Source organism: Tyto alba, unplaced genomic scaffold, assembly GCF_018691265.1.
Source record: "Tyto alba isolate M040663 unplaced genomic scaffold, T.alba_DEE_v4.0 Super-Scaffold_40, whole genome shotgun sequence".
NCBI classification, from domain to species: domain Eukaryota; kingdom Metazoa; phylum Chordata; class Aves; order Strigiformes; family Tytonidae; genus Tyto; species Tyto alba.
This window is the reverse complement of record NW_024881316.1, coordinates 40922789-40936749: the sequence shown is the minus strand read 5'-3', so window position 1 is coordinate 40936749 and position 13961 is coordinate 40922789. Positions and strand designations below refer to the sequence as shown.

The window sequence follows — 13961 nt, the reverse complement described above, 5'->3', positions numbered from 1 at the left end:
CAGAAATATCAAATCTAGCTAGTGATGTAGGACCAATAAAGTCATTTCAGATAGGTTGCTTGTTTGGGAGGAATATGGGCAAAGACAAGAAGGCACACGAGCAGTGAAAAGGCAGGTTCAGGGGAAAAAAAAAAAAGGAATAAGGTTATACCTTGTTCAAGCACCATTCCCACTGTAAAAGTGGTTTTCTATGGAAAGTGGTGAAGCTTACCTCCAAAATTTGGTCTGAACCTAACAAAGCACACCCTAACATACCTATACAATCCTCTGCAGACATAAAGAGAAATTAAAAGCAATGCCAGAGGCTCTTTTGCACCCTCAAGTTTGCTTTTATGGAATAGATGATCATTTGTTAGTTTCTAAGAGATTTTCTTCATGCTCTACACTCACATTTAACTTCCCATCTTTTTATTGCAAACTTTAAGAATATTCACACACAAAATTAACACTGAAACCTAAAATTCTGCCTCAAAGTCAAAACTTCCATGCTTCCCTGCCCACACAGTCAATAACTAATCACCCATTTCAAAACTCCTGAATCACCTCTCTCATCTCCAGTGAAATATTTTTCATTCTCTGGCTCTCTTCCTACATGAATCCTTAATGATCTCAAATCTCCTTCTCTCAGGCCAACTATTTCTGCTGGTTGAGGTCTGAACACATTTCCTTCTGGACATAGTAGAGGGTAACTCCTAAATCGGCTGGAAAGGATCAGCAAAATCAACAGAAGGTACTCCTCCTCTAGTGAGTAACACTGCATGGTAAGTTACTAAGACTCAGGCATCTTATTGTATTAATGCAATCTTAAAGCTCCCTTGGTAAAACAAAATAGAAAAGTTACACACACATCTTTCCCTGCCTCCAATATCAGGTAAGCTTTACAGAACATTATAAAATGGCAGAACATTATAAAAATATCCAAATAATCTATTTAATATAATGTTCAGCAAATCACATCAGTAAAAGTAAATACGAGAAAACATTTCTCAAAGTAACTGCATACAAATCCAAAAAAGTTTTAAGTAATGGCCTAACAGTGTGACTATCTGGCATGTAAGGCCTGGCTGCCTTTATAGAGCGTGACACTGAGATCAGTGAGATCTGATCAGCACAAAACATATGAAGGTTGAGCATGGCATGCATCTCATCTAGGACACTGTATGGGCAGAAAGCTGGTGCCATTTGTACAGCATTCAAAAGAAAACCTTGATTCAGTGCAGGATAGATATAATCCATTCCACAGCTAATCGCCTAGAAGGCAAGGATTGTTCCTTGGCACAATCCCACGAAGAACATCCTGATGTAGCTTCAGATTTTTTCCAATGCATTCATCAACCACAAAGGACACAGAAAGGTTCAAAATATTCAGAATTAGGCAAGGCAAGTTACACACAGAAGATCAGCATTTTATTATTCATGACAAAAAGGCAGAATACTGAATGCACCAGTATACACGGGAACATTTTTAACTCCAAACAAATGCAACCAGTGCTCTCACTTTCATGGATTAAAAAAATAAAAATAATCAATGACATAGTATAAAAAAATGCAGAAATATGTTTAGGAAATACAACCAAATGATAAACAGTAGTTTCCAATTAAATTTTACCAAAGTAGTGCTTTTGTTCTCAATTAAGCTTGCTCAAAAACATAGGAAAACACATATGAACTTCCAAATCCTAAATTAATAACAATTTATTTCAACTAGATTACAAGTATAGCCTCTTTACTTACAAGAAAAATGAAGTTACAGCTGAGGTTGGGGACATGAGAAGTACACACCAAAGAAAGAAGACTGGGAATAAAATCGGTAGGGAGACACCCCAGCAACTTATTCTAACAATCAGAGCATAACCCTGTAATGCACTTTTGAAAATCCGTACCCACAGTGGCAACAAAAGACATTCTCTATATTTATAGGTGCAGCATAATCCTGAAAATACTTTCAATTATCTAGTTTTTATCTTAAGCACTTTGGGTATCAGACCTTCAGAAAAGGAATTACTATCACAAGCTGGACTCATTATGAGTTGAAAATAAAATGCACGTTCTCGCAAATAAATCTAACATTTGCAATTTGCAGAACATAAAAAATGGTACACACGCCTCTGCTTATTTTTTTCTTAAACATCTGTCATTTCTAGACTCCATTTTGTAACATTAGGTATACAATGTTCTATAACTACACAGAAATTAAAGCACAATATACCTAACAGAAAAAAAAATCTAACTTAAAATATGTATGTCATATATAAATACTATACCAACAAGACTGGCATTTAGGGTATCCAGACGATCTCTTCTTTGTAAAGACACCCAAACACCTGCTGTTCCAACTGAATGTGAGCCAGAAATTGGAATGAGAGTTAATTAACCCTTAAGTGTCAGTGCCTCTACATGAAAATTAAGTGTTACTTGGCATCACAATGAATGTAGGCCAGTGAAGTAAATGTAAAGTTATCACTCGAGTATTGTTGCACAATCCAACTTCTGTGTTTTATCATAAGAGCAAGCAGCATGTCAAACTACTGACAAAGAACATGCCAAGTTTACAGTTTTAACTAGGAAAAAAATCAAATTCTGCAATAATATTATAATGGTGCAATATAAAGAAAACAGTTAACAACCAAAAATGGTTACAAAAACCCCACTCTAATTGATGCATTAATGTAACACTTCTGATACTTATGGAATGAGGCAGCACCTCCTTCTGGAGTAGACTGCATGGCCAGCAGCGATTAAGGCATGAGCTAGATTGTTCTCCTCATGCAAAACATCCACCTCTAATTTCATTTCAGAGCCGTAGTGTTTGAAACGAAATATCAGACCCGGTTTACTAAGAAGCTTCTGAAACAGAAGTTTAGCTTCATCGCTCCAGTATTCCGCCTTGGCAGGAACTATATCATGTAAAGAGCAAGACTGTGCCAAGCAAGGTAAATAAGACAGACTTTCTGGAATAACTTTAAGTTTATGGATATCAGAGTAAGGGATGCTCTTCAAAAAGCCATAATCAATAAACGTAAGAACAACAGACTGACTTGTTACTTCACTAATTTCTGCCCTGTTCCATTGTGCTTCCAGTCCAAACTTGATCAAGCAGATAGCACCAGGAGCAACAAGTTCTTTTGGCAAAGCTGGCAAGTTGTCAGGAAGGTCAGAGAGCAGCAAAGACAAGTTTTGCATGCAATCAAATGAGACTTCAAACTGGATGCAGAAGTTTGAAGGATCAGTAACTGCAACTGCAAAGCCAGGATACCTCCCACCACTCTGCAGCAGCATCCACGTGATTGAATTTAGCTTGAATGATCTATCAAACTCCTCACAGTCTGTATTACTGCATTTTTCTGGTCCAGTAGTCCAACCATGACTTAAGTGCAGGTTAAAATACTCCTGAAGCAGAATTTCCCCTATTAAAATATCTACTTCCCAAATATGAGAGGATTCTAAATATCTCAAAAACAAGATCCTGACTTCACGATCCAGGAGTGCATTTACTACGTGGACAAACTGAATTTTCCTCATTTTTTTAAACCAAACCCATTTACAAAACACAGCTTGTTTAGGAATAGTTTTAATCTTGTCACTGAGCATCTTTGCATTATTTAAGGACACCATCTCACACTTGCCATAATCTATGAAAAAAACTAGCATTAACTTCTCCTTGACAAATTTCTTTATCACTTTTGATCGATACCACTTAAAGTTCCTTTCAGATTTTGTCATGCATTCCAATCCTTCTTCAATGTCATCCACTCCAAGCAAATCACTTATTTGTGCTTCTTTGACAAGCATTACGTTTAACTCATGTAATATTTGCAAGTTTTTAAGTAACTGTACATGAAAATCTCCAGTCTCTGAAATATGAATTACTTCTGCTCCTTCTACCTGTCCAGAATTTAGATCTTGAGGAAGGACATTTAAAGGTGTTTTGAAAATATTTTTCATCCTAACAGCCTCAGTTTTACTTTCACCAATTCCTAAACCATTTCTAGACTTTCTGTTTTGAGGATTACCATTTGTACCCAAAATTTGTTTGGGCCTATTTTTCCCATTATGCATCAGTGTCTTTTGCCACCTTGTCCTGCCTTTTTTTTGCAGAAGGTCATTAGACATAGACTTTCCATCACAAACTACATCTATTTCCCATTGCTCTCCATGTAGCTCTAAGAACTTGCAAGCAATTAGCTTGCTATTTATTTTTCTTACAAAATAGGAAGTACTTCTCTTAGTCCAGTTTTCACCAGGAACACTTTTTACTCTGCTAAGGAAACAATGAACACTGAGCCTTGGCAAAGTTAAGAACTTTTCCTGAATCCTGCAAATTTTTGAAGGACTTACAACTGCTGTATTACCATAGTCAATGAACTCTACCTCAAAGGAGTTTCCCAATATCAGAGTCTTAATAACTGCTCTATAGTAAAAACAATCAGTGCCATGCTCTGCAACAACAAGATCCCCTACCATCAGTTCATCTAAGCAATTTTCATTACCTATATTCACCGTGCTTTCATTTAGTTCTTTTGCTAGCTGTATTATTAAGTTTTCATCCTCTGCAAGCTGAACATAGAAACTTGATGGACTATTCATATGAGAAATATACACTGCTACTTCAGAATTCAACTGAATATCACGCTGAGGAAGGCTGATTAATTTAGGTGTATTTTTGTTTCTTCTTTCCCACCGACCTGTATAATTTAGTCTTTCATTATGAGATTCAGAGGAAGCATTTACAGTTATTTCCTTTGAATTTAAAGCAGGATGACAGAGTGGGGGAGACACAGGCTCTCCAATGAGAGGTTCCTCTCTGTGCTCCAGAACAGCACTGAATATATTTCTAAAACCTAGTTCTTTACTCTCCTGTAAAGTTAGCAGTTTTGAGGGTCCACTAGACAACTTTTGCGCGCTATATGTCATTTGCTCTTCATCTCCAAAATTCTCTGCAGTATCTGTCTGATAATAATTATCATATACTTGGCATTCCACTTCCATTTTTGATTTAAGTCTTTCATGATTTTTAAGAGTTACTTTATTAACGTCTTTGTCATCTTCCATGTGACCTATCACTCCTCCATTACTTTCAACAAATTGTTCTGTGTAATTTTTCGGTGCCAATTCTTCCAGCATTTTTTCTTGAATTTTCTGACTTAGTTTGAGCTGTCCATCGTATAACTGCACGACAAGCTGTCCATCTGATTCTCTAGATACAATTACAGCCCTCAGCAGTTTACCAAGGAATGTTTCCTCAAACCATCTAGTAACGCTTGCTGGAATTTTTGTCTCCCTAAGGTCTGACAGACAGCATTTAATAGCTTGCATGGGTGTGAACATTAGGTCAGTGGCAGATTCTGGAATAGGCATCAACTGATCCCTCTCTACCATACTCATATTTCCAAAATCCACAAAATCAGCACAGAAATAGGATGTCGATTCCACAGGAAAAGCCAAAGCTCTATAAAAGAGACCATCTTCAAAATATCTGGCTATACATAATGGCATATTGCTGATATCATACTTTGAATAATTTAACATTTTACTTATGACACTAACCTTCTTCATCAGTGCCTCTATAGTTTCAGTGTTTCGATTAAGCTGACAATAGAATTTTGAAGGACTATGTATGTGAGTTATGTAAACCTCCTCCTCACTACCAATTTTTATATTGAAAGATGAGTAGCAAAAACTGTACAGAGAACCCAAAGCTGCAAGGTTTCTCAGACCAGTATGTTCATAGTGGGTGAGACCACGTTCTCTGAGGAATTCCTCTGCACTAATAAATGAAGTCTGTAAATCAACTATATTGCATAAACAGTTGGGGTTTACAAGAACAAGAGCATAAATGATGCAAGTCAGTGGTCCTCTAGAAGCAGAAATAAAGTCTTCAAAATGTCTACGCAGTTCTTCAGACCAATTAAGTGAGTCAACCTGTAAGGGCACATTTTTAAGTCCACATCGAAATGCTTGACTTTCCAGAGTTAGGAAGTCTGGAAGAACAGCCTGAAGATCTTTAAGTAAAACCCTTTCCCGATAACCATAGTCTACAAAAACCACATCAACTTCACTTGTGGATACTTGCTGCACAACAGTTGCTCTGTACCACTTCCTGTCTTTGTGACATTTAACAATACAGGCAACCTGTCCAGGTTTGTAGGGCCTAATATGCTCTTCATAGTAAGTCTGAATTTGTTCCATTAAGTTATTTAGCTCTGGCAGTTTGCTTTGCAACTGACATGAAAAATCTGCTGGGGAAACAACACAGGAACACACCACTTCAAAAACAGCCCCTGGTTTAAACACAAACTCTTTATAAAATAATTTTTCCTCACATATCGATTTATGCGTTTCAGAAATAGCACCCTTTTCGCAACACGACAGCACAAATTTCCTCAGCACTGAATGCACACTTAATGATTTTTCGTTCTGAAATACCTCCCCATTTCTTGATACCTTATTTTTACGAATATTACACCTGTTCTGTGCATCTATTTTTTTTTTTTTAACTTGCAGGGATTCAGAGCTTGATTTTTCTTGCTTGAATTTAGAACAGAATCTGGTATCTTTTCCCAATATTCAGCATATCCAGCTTGAACCATACATGTGGCAACACTACCTTGCTGTGAACCATTCCTATACTGCACATTAACAATATACTTGTTGTTTTGCTTTCCAATGACATGAAGCAGCAATAGTCTGTTAAACACAATGTGTTTGAAAAAATCAGTTTCCTTTTTAACCCACACATCATCAACAGGAAATGTGCAAGCGAGTGTACAACACATAGCTAAAGCTGGTAAATCAGAAAACTCAGGAAGCAATGTTTTCACTTCATAATGGGGTACTGTATCTGTATTTCCAAAATCCAAAAAATAAACAGTAATGTTTACATGAAGCACTTCAATGACAACACCCCGATAATAACACATGTCTTTGCTATACCGGGCACAGCACAGCAATCCAGGTTCTGGGTTTTTAAGGACCATTTCATCAGCTCCACACTGGTTATATGTGTCTGCAATATCTTTCATCAAGGCTTGAAACTCATTCTGATATTCACAAGTTTGAATCCAGAAGTCAGATGGATTTACGACATATACCACAGAAACAGTATGGAAAGAACCAACTTGCATTTCTACTCTTTTGCAGTGGCTTGATAAAGAAACATCCCATTCAGGTAAGCAGTTTTTTGCACGCTTATTTCCACTACAATTCTTAAATGAATTGTATCCCTCATGACATGATCTGTAGTTTACAACAATTCTTGTGATTTCTGTTTCTGAAAGTGAGGCACATGATGCAGCTGCCTCATTCAGGTTTTCTGGATGTTGAGCATTAATTCCAAGATTTTGATTTTGCAGTGTAACATAATACAAGCGTTTAATGTCATTGAATAAATCAACATGGACGCACACAGAAGTTTGTCCTATCAAGGCCTGTGTAAGTTCTTTCAGCTGAATTTTTATTACTGTTTCATCCTGACTACCAAAACAAGACAGCGCACATGGAAATGAAATCATTGGTAGTGCCATGAACTCTACTTTAAGTTTCTGAATGCAACTAGATGGCACAACTTCAATAATGCCAAAATCCATAAACCAGACTTCCACACGGTCAGAGATAAGCTGTTTTATCACTCCTCTATGCCATTGTCCATTTTCTCTTTTGGCAGCACAAAGTAGCCCTAAACTATCAAAAGATTTATTATTTTCTGTACTGATCGCTTCATAGTACGAATGCATAGCTCCTGTCAAATATTCCAGCTCCTTCTGCCATTTCTGTATCTGACAGTAAAATTTATTGGGCTTACTGCAGCAGTTATTTTTACGTTTTCTTTACTGCCAACAGGTAAGCGTGGAAAGAGATCATCTGGAACCGGCCAAAAATCTGTTGGTTTCTCAGTATTACTGAAAGTAAGCAACTCCTTGACTGCATACTTCTGTTGCAACAACTGCGGCACTCTCTTACAAAGCACTTCTTGGGGAAATGCTTTTAACATTTCTACAATAAGACAAAACGAATCTCCATCGATAAATTTTCCTAACTGCAGTTCAAGAACATCACTAATGATCTTTGGCACTTCTAGAATAAACAGTTGATATGGTACAACAGCTTTCACATGACCTGTAACCTGTAATCCTACCAGAGATGAAAAATAGTTAATGGCTTTTAGACCCCACTTTTCCCCAAGAGGAAGTATGCTTGCAATAACACCCAAAACCACCTTTGGAGGCAGCCGAAATAATTCATCACAGGCAGAAGCAAGATGTGTTTCCTCAACCACTAACACTTGCCCAGTGTCTATAAGAAAAGCCTCACAGATATTCCCTCTCTTTTCCAGAACTCTTCCTCTGTGCCACCTTCCTTCTGTGTCTTCCACCAAACATGATCCACCAACGTAAACATTATCTTTTACTTTGAATACACGTTGTATTTCATTCTGTAGTATGTAATAGTCAAGCTCACATGCTGCTTTGTGTTGACCCTGGAACATTACAACCAAACATTCAGGATGACATTCTACATGAGTTATGTTCAGATTCACATCTATGTTTGGTGAGGGAGTAGGAGATTCCATCCTGTCTGCAAAGAAAAGGAATAAGATCAGACTGATAATTTTCCGTATTTTGTCAACTAATTCCTTACATTAAATTTGTTTTCAAAATGATTTAATAGCATATTATTACACTCCTAGTTAAAATATATACTAAACATTAAACAGCATCACATTTTATGCAACTCGGATCCACGTGACACAATTCTCTTTGTAAAGACAGGCTCAGCTAGCATCTGAAAAGTACCACCTCTGGACTTGCTCTTATGGCTACAGACTAATTGTATCATCTGAAAATAATTCAGAATCAGAAAGGTGTTACCAGAATAATACAAAGAAGTAAAGGTTATATCTGAAAACTGGAGGGTGGGACAGACATGCAGGGATGCAGAACAGGACAGGACAGATAAGTGTACTTCTCAAACAGAAGTATTTCTGCTCAAAGAAAACAAAAAGAGTGGAAAGCAATTATGTCATTTATACTGTCTCTGCTCATCTCAAATGTTATTTACACCCAGTAAATTTAACTGCAAATCTCTCCAAAGGAGATCTAATTCAGTGTTTCATTGCACTGGACGACAGCTTACCTGCAAGGGCATTTCCAGTCTGATTATCTCTTTCCTTTTAATATGCAAAAGACCAAGGACTCCTCCCCTACTCACCCTGCTTCTGTGTAAATCACTTCTTCAAATCAGTGACATTTTATAGCTTTACTGTTTACTTAATCTGGCTGTATGTACACTTTAAGATACATCTAGCATATTTTAAGTAATTGCAAGGACATACAGAACACCTTACTTACGTCCAACATTTCTGCACTGCCCATCAACTAACAATTGTGTCAGCTGTGTTTCATTCTGTCTCAACACTCCAATTCTGACAGTTTCTATATTTTTAAACCCTTCAGATACTTCTCTGGCCTTCATCTATAACCTGGTCTTCAAGATCAAGAGCAACATCTTTCAAATGCAAAGACAGGGGATAAGCACACAAGTATAGACTAGACAAAGCAGATACCTGATTATGAATTTTTTGTAAAGCTGAAACCTTCAGTTTCAACTACAAGTTATTAGAGAAAGATCTTCCTCAGCCTGCAAAGATCATCAACGAAACTGTAACGATAGTTTTTAATCACAAGAATACATGAAGTAGCTAGTGATCATACAGTGTCATTCCTATGATTCTAGTTCTACCAAAAATAAAAATGAATGAACAAATGACCACTCCTACTGTAAAGCTTTCCAGAACATCTCAGGCAGTAGGAAGGATACACAACTTCTCCAAAAAAGAAAAACAGAAACAAAAACACTGCCAGCCACCCAAAAAAACCCTCCCAGTAAAGGCAGTACCAAACCCAGATCTGACAAAAACATCCTTAAACTAGCTCTCTTCTTCCTTCCTTCTCCCTGTAATAAAACAGAAAGTGAAACTCTGGGTTATTTTTTTAATGAAAGGAAACACCCTTCAGAAAAGGGTTCTGTCTGCCTGGAAGAAACACCTGATCACTACAGAGAATCAAACTTTTGAAGGTGCACCATTGACATTTTGTTCACCTTTTTTTTTTTTTTTAATTGAAACAAAGCCCTGATTGCAGAAACACAAAACAAATGAAAACAATTTGTGCATCAGCATTTGCTTGCCCTTTATCACAGCCCAAATAACACCACACTGATACAATCACATTTCTACAGTTCACAAAAAAACATCTTTTGTTTTTTACTTACCTATTTATCACTTAAGACTCAGTCATTCAGAACACACTTTTAGAAACCTCAGCCCTCTTATTAAAAAACTCTGCATTTCTCTGCAATAAAGATGATAGAAAAAAATCATTAATAAATACACATAAACTAAATTCTTGTACTACTCCCCTAAATGTTCCTCCTGCTCAACATACACATCCTGGAAGAGTTCTTCATACCCAGTTTAGTTACAATGTTAAGATTTCAAAAATCAAAATTACAAAACTGAATCCACCTTCTTAAAACCATGGTAAGAACACCCTTTCTAAACTGCAGTTCAAAAACCAAACCAGTCAGGACACTAAACAAATAATCTACCACCTAACTACTTTGCAAGAGTGGACATACATTTATTTTTGTTTCATACAAACATATTTTTGTTCCCCTCATTTTTGATTGCTTCAGCTATCAAAATCTGTATCAAGCACTACTACCATACAATCAGCATAATAAAAGGGCTTTTAAATGCAACCGAATGCAAGACACAAGCGACAGCGTAAGGTATCTGCGCTACCCTCCCGAACAGCAGCTCTGAGCAGGGCTGCCTCACGCCACAGGCAGCGCTCGCCCGAGGCAACGCGCGAAACGCCGGGCGGACGCTGCCGCCACGAGGCGAGACCCGAAAGCGAAGACCGCCGCCCCTCAGCAACAGCAACAACCCCCTTCTCACTCACAAACGCTAAAACGACGCGTGAAAACCATAACCGCCAGAGCACAATCACTTCGCGCCATCCCAACACCGAACCCGTCAACCCACCGCTCCTCACCACCCCTCGCCCCGCACTGCCAAAATGGCGGCGCACAGGCCAGCATTCACACGCTGGCTGGCAGGGCGCATGCGCTGTAGCTGCACCGGCAATTGGAAACCCCTCCTGTGTGGAGGAGGTGGCTTCAGATTGATTGGCGGGAGCGCGACGTCCGCGCCCGGCCAGTCGGCATAGCCCAGTGGTTGGGGGCGGGCCCGCGTTGCTGTGTGTGGGAAGTCCGGTCTAGGTAGTTTTTGTTTTAGAGTTGCGGGGTGTTGCTTGGTTGTTTTTTGTTGTTTTTCCTTTATGTTTGCGCTTTCTAGCTGTCGATTTTGTAAGGGGGTCTCTAAGATTTGTAAAAGGTGCCTGTGGGTTACCGAATCATCTGGAGCTACCTAAAGAGGTTTGAGACATCTCACTCTTTTCCCATTATCGGGAAGAAATTCTCCAGGCTGTGAGGAATATGTCTTAACGGGGTGTAAAATGCTGCCCTGATTGCTTTTGCCTGCAAGCTTGGCTTTTTTTTTTTTTTTTTTTTTTTTTTTTTCTGGAGAGGTGTGATGGTGTTTGGTTTGGTTTGTTTTTTTTTTTCACTAAGAATATATGATTATTGAGGTGATTGGTCACAAGGTCACAGTAAGGAAACTTTGTATGAAATAAAGTCTTACAAATACCAACAAATGCTGATATACATATAAGTGATTTCACTCTTCAGAATGAATTTAGATGTGTGTAAAAATTTACCTTCAACTTTTAATTTTTTTTCCCACTGCTCAGGATTGCTGCATCATAGTTACACTTTGCAAAGTTGGGAGAAAATCTGCTTTTGCAATTCTTAGCAATAGTAGTAATCTATAAACACAGCTACTATACTGAAGTCTGGAAAGTACTTGTTTAACGTGGTATCCTAGCTACTTGAATGGACCCTAAAATTTAGAGGAGTTCTTAGTTTAATTTTGCAGGTAAGCAGTTATTTTTGTCATGTTCAGGTTTATTTTAAGAGCTACTCAGAACAAAGTTTCTGTACAGGTCTATCACTGATACGCCTTTAGCTTTGTATTTCTGGACAAAATGTATAGTTAATTTTCACATTCCATTGTTGACCCACACAATTGCACTACTGGTATATTACTTTAGAAAACTAAGTTTTGCCTGGTCTGTTTACTTCTTCAACAGAAAAGAACGTACTCATTCTGAACTGCAAAGTTGTTTACTTTCTTTCACAATGTAATGCAATAATGTCTTGTGCATTCCCTCTGTACCCCATTTTGGACTCAGCCTGTCTCAGCTTTTTTTTTTTTTTTTTTTTTTTCCTATGTAACAGCAGTATGCTTCAGGGATTAGACCTACATACTTCACTTTAAGCAGCTCCTCCAGAAGACCATCCCACAGAAAGCATCTCACTCAACAAGTACCTCTTACAGAAGGTGCAGACTTCCGGAAGCTTCTCAGGTCTTGGAGGTAAATGAGTCTGTAACATAACGAGTCTGGGATGGCAAAAAAAAAAACCATAGCCATACCCCACATTCCTTTGTGACATTTAGTACTCATAAGCTCAAGACTGCTCCTTGCTTAGTACCTGAGCCTTCTGTATTGCCATTCTGAGGAAACACTCCCTTCACACTGTAGAGGATGCCAAGATGCCTACCTTGGATTCTAGATTTCTGTCTGGGATGGCAAGTAATTTAGCAGGTTAATATATGCCACAATTTTTTCTTTTTTTCATATAACTTTACGTGAGAGAGTGTGTTTTGTATCGGTGTACTGATTGGGATTAAGTGGGGTCTCTTAAAACTATTCTAAATTTACATTCCTTGAATGTAACTCTTACTAGAAAACTGCATGTCCATCCCTTCAGAACAGTTTTCTTGTAGTAAGATCTACATTCAAGGAATGTATGGGGTTTTTTCCCTGTAATATAGGCTAAAATCAGTCCTGTTCTGACTACAATTTGAAACTCACTCCTGAAGGCAGAGTGCTTCCACTGCTTTTTTAAAGGCAGCAAGATCTACATTTTCCTTATAGATTCAAATGTGGTATAAAGAAAGTAAAAATATTCTACTATAGTTTAACAGAATATTGTAAATGAAGCTCTACTGCCAGCTGTCTGCCAGGAGGTAGAACATAGCACTGCGTGAGTGAGCACCTTTGTTGAAATCAGATAATGAATAACTAATCACAGTTCTTGCTAACTTTCAGCACTTACGAAAATTTATTTTGAGGGGAGGGATCATAAGACAAAGCTATCATTTATTGTAAAAACTAAGGCGGATACTGAAACATATTACCTAAAGGATGGCTTTTGGTTAGCATGAACATTCATCTCCCAGTCTTAACACCAACTGTAGTCTGCAGCCTTCTTAATGTATTCTTGGCATGTGGTAAATATGTATTTGCTTTGATTGGAGGAGTGGAAAAGAAAAAAAAAAAAAAGGAGAAACATTACAATAGGTAGGATGCCATCTAAAAAGAGAAGAGGAACTATCACAATCTTTTATTCTGTTTGAGTTTTAAAATAAAAGTGAGTCTCACTGAATTCCTTGAGGGGATAAAAAAATGTGTAACCACCTACCTCCAAGGGAGGCGAGATGGATACATTACAAGAGGATGGAAGTAGGTCCTCAACAGTGGAACAGAAGAGGGTTTAAGACTTAATATTCTCCTTAATGTTTGCTTCCTGGTTGACTAAATAGCTGAATGCTCATGATGTTAATTCTGTGCACTGTATGCTGACTGGAATGAATCGCATTCTGAAGTACCTGGCTTTCATGAATAATTATGTAGAGATCATAATTGGTTTGATTCCACATAGGGAGAGAAGGTGAATTAAACGAAGCATACCTTACTTTTAATCCCAATGACTGTTCTGGGATCTGTCCTTAATGTTGCTAAGATTGTTTCTGAATATTAGTATCAGAAAACTGTTAC

General features: G+C 37.8%; 1 protein-coding gene across 1 annotated transcript; it reads right to left on the bottom strand.

The window, feature by feature from the left end:
- Positions 1-1385: 1385 nt before the first annotated feature.
- Positions 1386-8628, bottom strand: TDRD15 (tudor domain containing 15). Its single transcript, XM_009964359.3, is given in 3 exon segments — positions 1386-6497; positions 6500-7792; positions 7795-8628. Coding segments are annotated over 3 exon segments (5880 nt in total). The 5' UTR covers positions 8570-8628; the 3' UTR covers positions 1386-2685.
- Positions 8629-13961: the final 5333 nt, after the last annotated feature.